The 16,167-nt window shown below is 39.7% G+C and overlaps 1 protein-coding gene across 1 annotated transcript in view; it reads right to left on the bottom strand.

Annotated features, from left to right (window-relative positions):
- The window catches only part of MTUS1 (microtubule associated scaffold protein 1), a 157,357-nt gene that overhangs the window by 68,749 nt on the left and 72,441 nt on the right, over positions 1-16,167 (bottom strand). Inside the window, 1 exon segment of the mRNA XM_068532323.1 lies at positions 6,055-6,216. Coding sequence (XP_068388424.1) covers positions 6,055-6,216 — 162 coding nt within the window.

The raw sequence follows: 16,167 nt of genomic DNA, 5'->3' as shown, positions 1-16,167 counted from the left end.
TAGAGCCTGGGCTCCGCAACAAGAGAAGCCACCGCAATGAGAAGCCCATGCACCGCAACGAAGAGTAGCCCCCGCTCGCCACAACTAGAGAAAGTCCGTGCGCAGCAACTAAGACCCAACGCAGCCAAAAATAAATAATAAATAAATAAATTTATTTTAAAAAGCTTATAAATAAAATAAAATAATCTGCATTTGAGTCTTACTTTTCTTGACATATTTAAAAAATTATACTCAGCAGCAAATAAGTCACCTACATAGATTTTGAAAAACTGAATTGAGTTTAATTTACAGACCTATTATGAATCTGTATGATCCTAAATCCATGCTTTTCATTTCTAAGCTTTAAACACAAAGACCTTCAGTTTCCAAAGGACTCAGTGAAAGGATTTCTCGCTAAGGCAAAAGACACATTTCTCACGAGGCACAATATTCCTGTCTTGTTGGCTCTGTCACACTCAGAACGGAGGTGCTGTCCTGGAAACAAACTGTCTCACTGCCGCCCTTCTCGCATCAATTTGTTACACACGAGGGTCAAAATCCATATTTCAAGGATAAAATGAGTTTGACCCAGGGTACAAACACACACACACATTTACATTTATATGTGACATATATACACATATATATATATATACACACATATGCACAGGCTCATATAAACACACACACACACTCTCTCTCTGATCATCTATTATACACACTTCCCCCTTCATTCTTCCCCGCTTTACTAATGGTGGAGACAAAGTGTGCTGAGCAGCACACAGTTTTATGACCAACACTCCCACATCCTTCGGTTTCTAAAGGCTCTGCTCTAGGCTGACCCTAACTTGAAGGAGGTACTTTACTACGAGGCGTGGTGCCCTTCAAGTATTTCTCCTGCCCTCTATTTCAGTTCCTAATGGGGCAGCCGGTCGGGGATCCTGACGATCTCTCTTCTAGAGTTATTATATGCAAATGATAAACTCTTCAGTGGCACAAGCTCCAATATAATAAGAGAAGCACGTTAGCTTCAAGGAATGGAATGGAATGGAACCTATAATATGTGAGTTCTGGTCCTGACTGGGCCACTGCCTAGCTGTGCTGAATCACTTCACCTCTCTGTGCATGAGAGGGTTTGAACACCAAGTGTGGAAACAGACAGCGCATATGGTGTCACAGGGTCCCCACTCACTGATTATGGTGCTCGGTCCCACTGAGGCCGAACACACCCTCAGAATTCTCCTAAACCCAGTGGTTCAGGAGGTACAACCACTCCATGATGGCTGGTTTGCACAATCAATGTGTGAAATCCCACAAGCGGTTGCCCACGTCTCAGCCAGTTCTAACATACAGTTTTAAAACTGCCCCCATGCTGTTGTCATCCTCGGTCCTAGCTGCCTCGATTAAGCCAGAATAATAGATGCTCTAGAATCCTTCTTTTTCATTTCCCCACGGTCAAAGTGCGGTTCAAGTGAAATGACAGATGACTGAGTCTACAGAGAAAATGAAGAGAGATGCTCAGAGCAGCCCAAGCAGGAGAAAAGATTTTCCTGTTAGAGAAAGGCTTCTCGCTGTTCCAGACTTTTATTTGCAAACTAACACTTCACATTACACTCTAGCACCTAGTCAACACTGGTTTTTGTTTTGTTTAACAAATATGTATATACACACACACGGAGCCAATGTTCTGCTCATTTCCTGAACTTTCCGTGAATCAGCTTAACACTCCCCACTCTGCCAGATCATCTGCCACCTGGCTTAAAATCAAATCACTGCTTAAGTCTAAGCTTTCAAATTCCAAAAGCAAAATTACCCAACCTTGTAATAACAAGAATGTCTCATATATATCCTAGAAAAACATTAAAAGAATGAAAACGAAATTAATACCAGTCTGGATAATAGTACTTTCTTATTAAATAGTCCATTCAGACGTGCGTAAGTACTGAGCATGTTTTGCAATATGGGGTCAGAATAGGTACCGCCTGTCTTTCACCCCTTCCTCACCCCCTGCAGGCCTCACTAGTAAAGCACACATTTTTGCTCTGAACCTGGAAGCAGCCAGAAAACCGTTCAACACTGTTCTCCAGGTGATTCTCACCAACTGACCAGTGTTGACAGGCGACACAATACCTACTTGCCATCCTGCGATGAGGACGGGACTGAAGGTGAATAAGACTAATCCTTCTATCACCTTGATCCCTTTGACTCAAAACACCCTCCTTCCAAACTGTTAGGCACCAACTTATTGTTGTGAAGAAAATAAAGGTGGTCAGAAACCTTTGCTGCTGCAAGGATATTGAAGATGATCTAAGCCTCCCTGCCCGTTCACCAGGTGAGAACACTGAGGTTGAGAGAGTGTAAGATTGTCCAACGTCAGTGACTTAGTAAGACTGGCTAGGACTGAGTCCGAGATGAACACCCTTTTCTATTGTATCACACTGTTGATGCCAGGGCTGGCCGTGAAGGTGAGGGAAGAGAAAGCTCCGTTTCTTCAGTTAACCTCCGCCTGTTCTATCTCTCAGACGGTGCAAGGAGCTTTGGTGTGCATCCTTTTCTTTCCCCTCACCACCTGTCTCTCAAAAATAAATATGCTTACGTTTTTGTGGCCAAACTGGTAGGAGTAGGAAGTGCTTGGACTTCCTATTTGCTAATATGGCAAAATTACAAGCTCTCCTGAGACCTTCTTCTACACTCACACAAAGGTCCTCAAAGCTTCAACTCTTTTCAAGACATATATATATATATAACATTTTTATCCAATGATCTTAAAGACTGGACCTTAGCTATCTGAGTCTGGAAGAGCTTACAACAATTAACCTCTAAAAATGAGCACATTTGATATAGAAACTACTGTGCAATGTTTCATGCTAATATTAAAAAAAAATCAATACTGTAACTTAAAAATTTTCTATGCTGAAAAGAACACACACAAAGAACCTGCTGAAACCCCCAAATAAGAAAGATTTATTGTCTTATATATCTTGATTCAGTCACTTTAAAACTTGGTCATGTTATTTCTATAGCATCCCTAAGCACGGAGAACCAGATGCTAATTTTACAACAGCACTCTGCAGTCTCAAAAGTGATTACACCGACAGCATCGCGTCACAAAGAAAGGAATGGACAAAGCAAGAAAACATGCTTTAAAAGCGTTCAAAGGCTTAACCCAATATGAATTTAAAACACTGATCAAAAGATTAAGTTATTTCCTAACAGGACCCATCATTATCAGAAATAGGAAAACTGCAGCTCAAAATGATTTTTTTCATGTTTTAAGGTAACCTTTAAAAAGTGCACATTTTAAATATTTTTAGATATAATGTGAGTAAAATAAAATGTGATGTTTTCATTTTAATTCTAGGAAAGCATTCTTCTATCCTCGTACAACGATTAGGTACACACACAAAAACAACCAGTTATTTAATCAAAAATGAGACCATTAACTAGGCTTTTATAAAATAATTTCATGTGCAACGAACTTCGACAACGCTGCTGAATTATATTTAGTCCGAGTCTCAAAACACATAAAACACACAATAAATTGGTAGACAGAATCATTCACAACTTAAATATAAACATGCCCAAGAAATACAATTAACAAATGACAAGTTATAAAGATAGCAATCAAGAGATGCTAAATCAATTTATTGAATAAAATTTAAACATGCTTACAAAGAAAGAATCAAACCAGAAATCGTCGACCTACTTCTTTTCCCAGTAAACGTGGCTAACAAAGGAACTATACAAAGGCTGTAGGATCCCAGAACCAGCAGAGTCAATAAGGTAGCATCATAGTGCCTCTCTGAGCCAGTCGGTGGGGTGAGTGTAGAATTGATAAATATTTTCGAAGAAGTATCCGTTTCTGTACAACTGCGAAATCCTCCTGGTATAGTCATTTAAAAGGATCAAAGCAAGCTTAGGCAGGAAAAACTGCAGCCATGTTCACTCTCCTATCCCTCATGCTTGCTCTCAGTGAATTAGAATGGAGAAGGAAAAAAATCTGTAAGCTCCAAGGCACTACACAGAACAGATTAAACCAGCTAGCAAATCCAACTAAGAAAGAGACATTAATTTGAATGCTTCATCTGCGACAGAGACGCACAGCCCCTAGACAGGCTCTGTGGGTACACGGGAAGCCCCTTTGTTAAAAGACAAAAAGGAATGGACAAAAGCATTTGACACCCTCCTTAGGAGTGTCAGACACGGTCCTGAATGGGGCCACCGCAACATGGCCGTCGGCAGGGACGCTGGGCAGTGGCTCCACGGGACGTGCCTCCTGCCAGGGCCACGAGTGCCAGCGCTACACAGCCCTCCAGCCCCCGAGAGCACCTTGGTGCTTCCGTCTTGGCAGAATGTTTTCAAAACTTCCCATTACAAACAGGGAACGCTGCAAGTGAAATGACCTTAAAAGAATACACGTGTGAATTACCTTTTCAAATCATCAAGAATCAACGGATACATGCAAACCCTTCTGATCTTATGCCACAACTTCAAAATTCAAATCATAAGCGGATAACAGTCCCATTTAATTTCAAGTAACAAATTTCAGTGCTCCTAAAGGTCCCGTATACAGCTGACTCTCAGAGGAGACCAGCTTCTGCTGCTAAGTGCCCTCTCGGAAACATGCTCATTAATCTGGTCATTAATTCAGTGCCTTACCCTCCACAAACACATCCTCAATTCTGTCACATGCTGGCTGAGTGCCCTTGGACGAGCGACAACCTCTCTGGGCCTCAATTACCTTGCATATAGAATGAGGGTAACAGAAGTTATTTGCGAGGAAACGAAAGAAAGAATGTATGGTAACCTTACACAGTGCCCCACACCCAGAAGGTTCATAACCATGACTCCACTTTGCCCCTGCCCCCTCACCGGAAGGTAGAAACCGATCCCCCCTTAAAGCAGAGAGAACTCCCCTCCTCCCCACCACTCCCTTATATCTTGTTTTATCTGATATTCTAGTTATCCATGTAAATATCTTCTTTCTCAACTACCTTTTAGAATAGGGACCATTTCTTTGATATCTCATACCCTTCACAGCATCTACAGTGGTGCCTGTACACAGTAGACACTCCAAAATTGTTCAAATTAGTTAATCCATAAATTTTGTGAAAGAAATTAAAAAGGAAATGAGCAAATAAAGACTAAGGCCAAATACATCTTTTGAACAAAAGGGATAACTCAATTCACTCATTTTATACACAGCAAACTGAATTCACACTAACTGAAAACCCCCAAAATATACCCCATTTAAATTACTTAAAACTAGGCTTGAAGTTATAATATACTACTCTTTTTTTTTTTAATTCATTCATTCATTTAAATTTATTTAAATTTATTTATTTATTTATTGGCTGTGCTGGGTCTTCGTTTCTGTGCGAGGGCTTTCCCCAGCTGCGGCAAGCGGGGGCCACTCTTCATCGCGGTGCGCGGGCCTCTCACTATCGCGGCCTCTCTTGTTGCTGAGCACAGGCTCCAGACGCGCAGGCTCAGTAGTTGTGGCTCACGGGCCTAGTTGCTCCGCGGCATGTGGGATCTTCCCAGACCAGGGCTCGAACCCGTGTCCCCTGCATTGGCAGGCAGATTCTCAACCACTGCGCCACAAGGGAAGCCCTATACTACTCTTAATACACTGAATCTAGCATCCAAAGTTTAAGATTAGAAAAAACACATGTACAAAATATAGCCGCTTACAAAATAAATGAAACTGAAGTTATCTTTTTTTCTGACTTCCAGTTGGGTTCCAATAGCCCCTAGATTGCTTTCTTTCCTTAAACAAGCCAAAAAAACCCACCATCTTCAAATTATACACTTAAGAATCCTTCATGCAAAAAAATACGAGGTGCCTTCAACAGACAAATATTTCTGTGTTTCATAGCACATTCATCAAAAGAGAATATCGTTGAAAGAATTTGTTTTTCCTGCCAAACTTTTAGAGCAATTCCAAGGGAGAAGCAAGATGCATATTTTCCCCTAAATCACAGAACCAAAAATTCTGATAATTTGTAGCGCATTAGATTTCTCTTACAACTACAGTTTCAACAAGCCCCAAAGTCTGACATAAGACTGACTTACAGTTATTGCTGTAAGTGCTCAGATCAGTGTGGGTGCTGGCAACAGAGGAGGTGCTTCCCGTCCTCCACAGCGCAGAAATTTTCAGAGATGCTTTGGATTTAGGAAGTGGTCTAGGCAAATTCACCCAAGACGGCGGTGCAGTTTTCAAGGATGCAGGTTTTCCTTGGGGGTTAAAAAAAAAAAAAAAAAAAAAGTTTCCACTGCTATTCACTCCAAAAGCTTTAAGCTTGTAAACCTGAACTCCTACATGAACAAGTGAGTCAAAAAGTAAAATGAATATTCAGAATCCCGCAGGAGGGGTTCCTGTAATCCTGAAGTAATTAACTCACGTCTTCTGTGACACAGAGACCAGAAGAGCCATTTGAGACAGAAGCTTTTAGCAAAGTCGAAATCAAGGAATAAACAAACTGACATGACTTCCCCCCATATCATTGATTAAAAAGTAAACACATTAGTGCATTCACACACCAGGCTACCATATAAAAAATAGGTGAAAATTAAAAAACAACCAAAACAGGAAGGAAGAAAAAGTTAATTTGAGAAAAACAATTTTAAAATGCCTAATGTCTAACAGCAGGTGCTGCTATATTATTAGCATCTTTTTCATCTTACCTTTTCATCTTTACTCTTTATTTGCCAAACTTAAATGGTCCTCACTCAAACTCCTAACTCTTGGCTTGCAGCAAAAGTGTTTCCACCTAACAGCAAAACATGTACGGATGCTTCCCCTTCCCTGTCATCTTTGAAACCACACCATTCTGACGCTCACGCCTGAACATGGGCATTTCGCACGTCCATGCCTTTGCTCCAACTTTCTTCATATCCATCTCTCCAGGAGAGTCCATTTTATCTACTTTACTCTAACCATTGCCTTATAGGGATGAATCCCAAATTCTCATCTGCAGCTCTGTCTTCCTGAATCCCAATGCCACTCACATTTTCAATTTCTTGTTGAACATTTCCAACTCGGACAATTAGACAACCTCCTACCTACTGATGCTAACCATAATTAAATTTTCCTTTTTCCCAGCCCCAAAACATTGGAATCATCTTTCTTCCCCCATCAGTCTCATTTAATCTAACATTAAGTTTCTCAATGCCACCTGGATCATATAAGTGAAGAATATCAAGAGTTGAAAAGGACCTTACCTGCAAATGATAGTGTCGCATATTACTAATGGCACCATAAGGGAGTAAAGTAGGGTTTCTAAAAAGTAATGCTCACTGCTTTGTCCCAGTTATTTCACTTATAAAAATCTCATCTTAATAGAGAAAAAGAGCTGAAGTGCCTTAGGCCTGGCATCTAAAGTTCTCCTGTCTGCAGCCTCACCCTGTACTGAATCTTGTACATTAGTGTGAGCCCTGCTCCAATCACCCATTTTCTCTTTTTCTCCCTGACACCAGGATGTGCTATTTCAATTCACAAGGTACATCATTTCTTTTCAAAGAGGTGTTCCTCCCCTCAATTCAAATGCTACAAATCCTTATTCACCCTCTTACGCGTTGCCTGAATAACTGTATTAGACCCCAAAGTTCTTTCTTTCGATCCTTTCCAGCTCCATCATGTTGATCTGAATGTGAAAACTAAGGTCATGACCCAATCTATAATCTGTGATTCCCCATTATCTGCAGGATGACATTATTTTTAAGCCTCTTAATCAATATTTAATTTTAAAGACATAAAAGGCAGCCCTAGGGTTGGTTGATTCCTACCCAATTCTTCCCCCTTATACTTCGCCATGCCCCTACCTCTCTGTGCGTACACACACACACACACACACACACACACACACCCCTTCTTTTTATTTTTCCAGGATGTTTTACTCTATTCTTCTGCTCTGCCCAACCCTGTGAATGCAATGGCCTTCTTTCCCTCCAGTCCTCAAACTCTGCCCAGTGAGTACAAAGTGAGTTGATGATTCTCTTTTAAGTCCTTGCTGCATCACCCCAGGTTTACTGAATCACAGTCTCCCTTTTAACAAGATCCCCTGGTAATTTAAATACACATTAAGTCTGAGAAGTACAGTTGAGAATCCCAACCTCTTTTTGTAAAGCCTTTCCTTCCAGGACATTCCCTGCTGAGTGCCATGGACCATACTTTCTTTTATGCTCGGACCCATACTTCCTTCTGTCATGGCATCTGTTTCAATATGCCTCTCAGACTAGTCTCTACAGCCCCTGAGAACAGGAAGAGAACCTGATTCAATTCCATCCCTGAGGACCTAGCAAAGTGTCTAGCGTGGTGTGAGACTTAATGTTTGCTGAATGAATGAATTTTTCTTTTGAGGCCAAAAGTAGGATGGGGGAAATAAGGAGAGGTTGGAAAAGGGTATAGATAGACTGTCAGCTCTCAGATGCATAAGGTCTGAGGATAATGTAAGACACGGGAACTAGAGGTGATACACAGCGTTATCACTGTATTGAAATTTGCTATGAGAGTAGAACTTAAATGTTCTTACATACACACGATAAATATGTGAGGTGATAACATGTTTATTAACTAGATGGTGTAAATCCTTTCACAATGTATATGTAAATAAATCAAATATCTTACAATTGTCAATTATACCTCAATGAAACCGAAAACTATACACAGAATTATAATAACAGTAATAGAGCTATTTAAAAAATTTTAAAGGCCAAGAGTGAAGGACAAATTTTGATAATGTTTTCTCTCATCATCTACATTGAAGCATTCAACACTTAACCAAATTTTACAAGCTTATTTGTCCTTTGTTAATAGACTCTTCAGTCTATCAATTAAAGGGAGACATTTTTCTTTACATTCCTTATAATAATTAGCAAATATAACCAATATTCAAGTAACCATTTGATTTTTTAATTTATATTTGGCCACTGGTTTTACCTGCTCTTGGAGGGATAAACAGATTTTTAGAATTTAAATTTACCAAATTGCTGCTCCTTCGGCAAAAACATTCTGATGAGTCGTCATCATTGGAAACAATGAGCAAGGCTGGGCAAGGGATGGATGAAAATTTGTGTGTCAGAGCCACAAGGCAGCCAAGGCTCAGTACGTTTGGAAAATTAACTTTTTTTCAGAAAGGGATATCTCATAGCTTTGTTTCTGAAAGCATCGTAGGTTTAGAGACATTTCTCAGTGTGCCTCAGAATTACTACACACCTGTATCCTCTCTGATTCCAACACACAGCCTGGCACCGGAAGCAAGCTTACCCCAAACCCAATTATCATTCCCCTGAACTGGCCCTTCCCATTTTCACAAGTCTCACTGTCACCCCCATCCAGCCCCACCCCTTCCATCTAATGGCAATTTGTGCCCCAGCCAAAGTCTTCCCTGTTCTACCATCACTCTTGACGAGCGGTCACTGAGGACACAGAATGATGCCCACTTCACCAAAGGATTACTCCTTTGAAACGGAGAAGAATCTTAACAGTGCATTACTATTACCATCCCCACTTTACAGATGAGCAACCTACGTAAGTGGTTAAACGGCTTACTTAGGTCGCACACCTATAACCAGTGACAGAGGGCCTAGAATGCAGGCAACTTACCACCTGCCCACTGTTCCCTCTACTGTGCCGTGGACAGACATGCCAGGCTTGGGGGCCAGCCTGAACCCCTCTTGCTAGGAAGGTGCTCCTGTAGTGAATGCTAAAACTGTGGGACCACAACAAAGGTACTTAGCTGCTTCACGAACGGTCCTAATGTTTAACTTCGTAGCAGAGTTGACCTAAAGTACCTGTGACTGGACTTTACATAAAGAAGCAGTAAAACATACACATCATAAGCAGTATTAAAAGTAAGACATTGCAACCCTGGGCTGAGCATCTCTGAGAAACCTAAACACAAAATTCTTCAACAATGAAATCAATACAGGACTGCTCTTACAAGTTCTGAAAAGATGACATTTACCAGTTTACTTCACACCATGTAACTTATCCCAGATGTGAATCATAACCGTTTTAAGATCTACCTGCAGAGATAGTATTGACCTTAGTGGTTTATTTTAAGCTCATGCTGTTAGCATAACCCTACATACAGACAACGCATTTGTTCTGATTCTGTAATTATAATCATCTTTTGTCTAGGGAAAAATCTGGAAAGAATAACATCTTCACTTTGCCTTATATAGTCTAACACAGAGATTCTACTGGATTTGAAGCATACCTTCATCAAACAAACCATTTACTCAGAAAACCACCTTGGAAAATCCAATTAAATGCACTGTTATTCAACAACAAAAAATCATTAAGGAATACCTTACAAAACTGAAAATCCATAAGAAAGATTAAGTCAAAAAAAAAAGGACAATGTTAATATTACCCTATCTCTTTAAGTTTATACTTATCTATATATTGAAAAATTCCAGAAGGATATAGCAAATTTTTTATGGGCCTCTTATAGCATAGAGCACAGTGGGACATGGGGGAAAAGAGAAGGAAAGGGACAGAAAGGGGGAATTTTCCCTTCATACTTTATACACTCCATGTGAATTTTTTTTTAACGATAAGCCTACTTTTATAAAACTAAAAAATATTATTAAAGTCAATGTGGTCAAACATTTAATCAGATAAAAGATACTCAAGACAAAACAGATTAAAAAACTAAAAACAGATAAATTGGATCAATAATTAAAGTAAGTAGATTCTAATATTCTTATTCCTATACATCTGTAAGCATTAGGTATTCTTTAATTCTTTTAATTTTACTAAGAAAAAGAAAAAAGAAGTCAATGCCTTAAATTGATACTTTTATAGGCCATGATGAAAAGTCACTTTACTGCTGGAAAATTCTTCATGATACCATAATGGGATGTTTCCTTGGACTTGAAATTAAAGCCAAAGAATGAACTCATTTGCACCAGCTTGGTTATATTAATTGCTTTGATGTTTGGGTTCCACATAAGTGAAAAAAACCTTCTTGACCGTATTTCCACAGGTGAGTCTCTACTTAAACGTAACGAAAATGTTCCGTTTTTAAAACAAATTGTGGGGCCTCCCTGGTGGCGCAGTGGTTAAGAATCCGCCTGCCAATGCAGGGGACATTGGTTCAATCCCTGGTCTGGGAAGATCCCGCATGCTGCAGAGCAACTAAGCCCGTGCGCCACAACTACTGAGCCTGCGCTCTAGAGCCCGTGGGCCACAACTACTGAAACTTGCACGCCTAGAGCCCGGGCTCCGCAACAAGAGAAGCCACCGCAATAAGAAGCCCACGTACCGCAACGAAGAGTAGCCCCCGCTCGCTGCAACTAGAGAAAGCCTGCACACAGCAATGAAGACCCAACACAGCCAAAAATAAATAAATAAATAAATTTATTTTAAAAATAAATAAAACAAATTGTGACAAGTGATGAAAAGTGGATACTGTGCAATATGTGGAACGGAAGAGATCGTGGGGCAAGAGAAATGTACCACCACCAATCACACCAAAGGCTGGTCTTCATCCAAAGAAGGTGATATTGTGTATACGGTGGGATTGGAAGGGAGTCCTCTATTATGAGCTCCTTCCAGAAAACCAAATGATTAATTCCAACAAGTACTGCTCCCAGTTAGGCCAACTGAAAGCAGCACTCGATGAAAAGCATCCAGAATTAGTCAACAGAAAACGCATCTTCCATAAGGATAATGCAAGACTGCATGTTTCTTTGATGACCAGGCAAATACTGTTACAACTTGGGAAGTTCCGATTCATTTGCTGTATTCATCAGACATTGCATCTTCGGATTTCCATTTATTTAGGTCTTTACAAAATTCTCTTAATGGAAAAAATTTCAATTCCCTGGAAGACCATAAAAGGCACCTGGGACAGTTCTTTGCTCAAAAAGATAAGAAGTTTGGGGAAGATGGAATTATGAAGTTGCCTGAAAAATGGCAGAAGGTAGTGGAACAAAAGGGTGAATACATCGTTTAATAAAGTTCTTGGTGAAAACGAAAAATGTGTCTTTTATTTTTACTTAAAAACCGAAAAGGCACATTTTGGCTAACCCAATATAATTATAACTCTTTAAATACAGCTATATAGAGGAAGTGACCTTTGGAGTAATTATCTATGGTAACTACGAATTATTATTATGAAATGAAAATAAAGCTACCCAAAGGGATAAAAATATCAACAATAAGTTACGGGAGAAACAAATCATACACATGTGAAACTGTGGCTGCAGATTCACTCTCAACCTGGAAGGACCAAATTCTCTCGTTAACGCTAATGTAGATGTTTAAAAATTTTGCTTTAATGGTAGAGTACTGTTGTCTAAAAATTATTTAAATAGACCTGATAAGCTGCTTACAAAATAAGTACTGTGCAACAATCGACAGCTTTCTGATGGACCAGGAAAAAAAAGGAGAAAGATCCTTTGCTTTAGCAACAAAAAGTAGTTGCACACACAGACATGTACATGCACACACACTATTTCTATGGATAAATGTATCAAATAGTGCTAGTATGATGAAAAATTACAAAAATGGGGGCATAAAAGATTTGAATAAGTGGGACGTACATGTTCATTCTTCCCTGAATTAACATATTAATTGATTACTATTCCTATCTAAATCATATGTGATTATTTTTAAAGGGGAAATTGGGAGAGTTTTTTTAAAAAACAATTTAAACTAGTCAAGAATAAGTAAGAATAGTCAAAAAATTTTAGAACATAAAAATGAGGATTATAACTCAACACCAAGAGCAACAACAAAAAATGATTTAAAAATGGGCAAAGGGGCTTCCCTGGCGGTCCAGTGGTTAAGACTTTGCCTTCCAATGCAAGGGGTGCGGGTTTGATCCCTGGTCAGGGAGCTAAGATCCCACATGCCTCAGGGCCAAAAAGCCAAAACATAAAACAGAAGCAATAGTGTAACAAATTCAATAAAGACTTAAAAAAAAAAAAAAATGGGCAAAGGACCTGAATAGACCTTCCTCCAAAGAAGATATACAATGGCCAAGAAGCACATGAAAAATTTCTCCAAATCATGAGCCATTAGGGAAATGCAAATCAAAACCACAATAAGGTACCACTTCACATCTATTAGGATGGCTATTATAAAAACAAGACAGAAAATAATTAAATGTCAGCAAGAATGTGAAGAAATTAGAACCCTGTGCATTGGTGCGAGAATAGTAAAATGGTGTAGTTGCTGTGGAAAATGGTATGTTGGGTTCCTCAAAAAATTAAAAATAGAACTACCTTATGATCCAGCAATTCAACTTCCGGGTATTCACCCCAAAAAATTGAAAGCAGGATCTTCAAGAGATATCTGAATACCAGGTTCACAGCAACATTATTCATAATAGCCAAAGGGTGGAAGCAATCGAAGTGCCCATCAGTAGATGCCTGGATAAACAAAACGTGGCATATACATACCATGAAATATTTATTCAGCCTTTAAAAAAGAAGGAAATTCTGACACAGGTTACAACATAGATGGACCTAAAGACATTATGCTAAGTGAAATAAGCCGGTCACAAAAGGACAAATATTGTATGACTCCTCTTATATAGGTTACCTACAGTAGTCAAATTCATAGAAACAGAAGAATAGAATGGTGGTTGCCAGGAGTTGAGGGAAGGGGACAATAAGGAGTCCATGTTCAGTGGACAGTTTCAGGTGGAGAAGATGGAAAGTTCTGGATATGGGAGGGTGGCACGGGCTGTACAACAATGGGAATGGACTTCATACCACTGAATTGTACGCTTAAGTTGTTAAAAGGGTAAATTTTATGTAATATATATTTTACTACAATTTTTTAAAGTTTAAAAAGTTAGAAGGAGTTTGTGCTACTAGTTATTATAGTATATTATAAAATAGTAAAACAGTCTATTAATGGTAAAAAATTATATTGACAGATTAATAAACTGGTATATATCAATCTCAGAAATACAAAAATTCAGAATAAGATAGTGGAGGTATTTCAAATCAGTGAAGACATTTATTTGTGATAAGATAGCTGAATTTTTAAAAAATTAAAATGTGAGAAGCAGCATGGTGTAGCAGTTAAAAGTCAACAATCTAGAGCCTGACTGCCTAGGTTTAAACCCAGCTCCGCCAACACAGGCTGGAGGCAGCCTTCTTTTTTTTTTTTTGAAAGGATTCTATTTATTCTTTTTTTTTTTTTTTAAACATCTTTATTGGAGTATAATTGCTTTACAATGATGTGTTAGTTTCTGCTTTATAACAAAGTGAATCAGTTATACATATACATATGTTCCCATATCTCTTCCCTCTTGCGTCTCCCTCCCTCCCACCCTCCCTATCCCACCCCTCTAGGTGGTCACAAAGCACCGAGCTGATCCCCCTGTGCTATGCGGCTGCTTCCCACTAGCTATCTATTTTACGTTTGGTAGTGTATATATGTCCATGCCACTCTCTCACTTCGTCCCAGCTTACCCTTCCCCCTCCCCGTATCCTCAAGTCCATTCTCTAGTAGGTTTGTGTCTTTATTCCCATCTTGCCCCTAGGTTCTTCATGACCTTTTTTTTTTTTGTCCTCATATGTAAGAATGGGGGTGATTATAGTTTATAGTGGTACTTACTTCATAGGTGCATGTGAGAGTTAAATGAGTGTATTTTTAAATGCTTAGAACAGCACCTGGCACATAGTAAGTGACATATAAATATTAGCTACTAGTTCTCATCATACACCAAGAAGATATTAAAATTGGATTAAAAAGGAAACCAAAACCATACAAATTAAGCATAATAAAATACAGATCAATCTTCTCTTTTAGTAGAGGTTTTGTGAATCATAAAAATATAGGAAAACTTAAAAGATGCATATGACTATAAAAATGGAAAAATTTTTAAATCACTGTATACAAAATAAAAAGTCATACAGTAAAACACAGGACAAAGGACAACAGATAATATCAAATCAATAACGAAGAATCATATACCCCAACAGTATAAGTAAGCAAAAGCTCTAAACAAGAATAAATTAAAATAGTCAATACAATTTTTTTTCAATTTAGCCTTATCGTGGCTCACATCTTTCCTGGCTCCCCAACTGTCACTCCTAATCCCCATTTCCCTTGCTCACATCCTATAGAAGGGTTTAAAAAGCCAAATACTTGCGGTCCTAACCTTTCTTCAAATTAGGGGTGTGATCCGGTTTGTGCCAATAAGACTTAAAGATAAGGGTGCCAGAGGGTAAGGTGCTGAGTAAGACTTTCCCTCCCTGATAAAGGTAGGCAGGCATGTCAGGAGAAAGGTCCTTCGCTCCCAGCCTCTGTGCACAGCAGCAGGACTTAGCACTTGGAACTCCTAGCGACCATACTTTAACTGAAAAGTCACAGACAAAAGCAGGACGAGTGCTGAGGCAGGATGAGTGGAAGGACAGAAAGATGACATAATTGAACCACCAACCCAGGAACTGCCTCCCTCTAGCTTCCTGTTAAGTAAACGCACAGCCTTCTGGTTTAAAACAGTCTGTGTCTTACACACATGCTCCTGTCCACAGCATTTGGTGCAGTTGACTCCTCCTCTCTCCTTAAGAGGCTTTCTTTACTTGGCCTCCAGGACACCACTCTCCACTGACTTCCCTCCTACCTTCCTGGCTGTTCCTTCTTGGTCTCCTTTGTGATTCCTCCCCCACTCTCTAGCCCTTTAAAGCTGAAGAGGACCCCAGAGGTACTTCAGAGACTACATGCAATTCCCCAAAGGTGCCCTTGACCTGTCCTCTTTCTACACGTCCTCTCTGGGCAATCTCATCCAGTCTAGTGGCTTTACATACCAGCTAACTGTTGATGAATCCCAAACTGATCTCCCTCTACCAGACTTCTCCTGTGCACTCTAGACTTGTAAATCCAACTTTCTACTCTACACCTTCACGTGTGTACCTATTATTTTTCTCAACGTGATGTCGGTACAACTGAGATCCCGATACCCACCTCCCAACGTCCGTGTCTCCATCATCCTTCCCCATCTCAGTTCACGGCGAACTCAGTTTCGGCTCACACCGAAATGTTGAGGGTTACCTCTGATTCCTCTCTTTTACTCTCAACCCTCATTCCAACAGCAAATCCTGTTGTCTTTATTTTCAACACGTATATCTAAACCTGGCCCCCCTCTCATCCCCCCACCCAACCCTTCCACAACCCTGTGGAGCCACAGTCTCCTGCCATGATTATAGCCATGCTTC

The sequence above is a fragment of the Eschrichtius robustus genome, chromosome 21, assembly GCF_028021215.1.
Source record: "Eschrichtius robustus isolate mEscRob2 chromosome 21, mEscRob2.pri, whole genome shotgun sequence".
Lineage (NCBI taxonomy): Eukaryota > Metazoa > Chordata > Mammalia > Artiodactyla > Eschrichtiidae > Eschrichtius > Eschrichtius robustus.
Note: the sequence above shows the minus strand (reverse complement) of the source record. Positions and strands in the feature narration are given on the sequence as shown.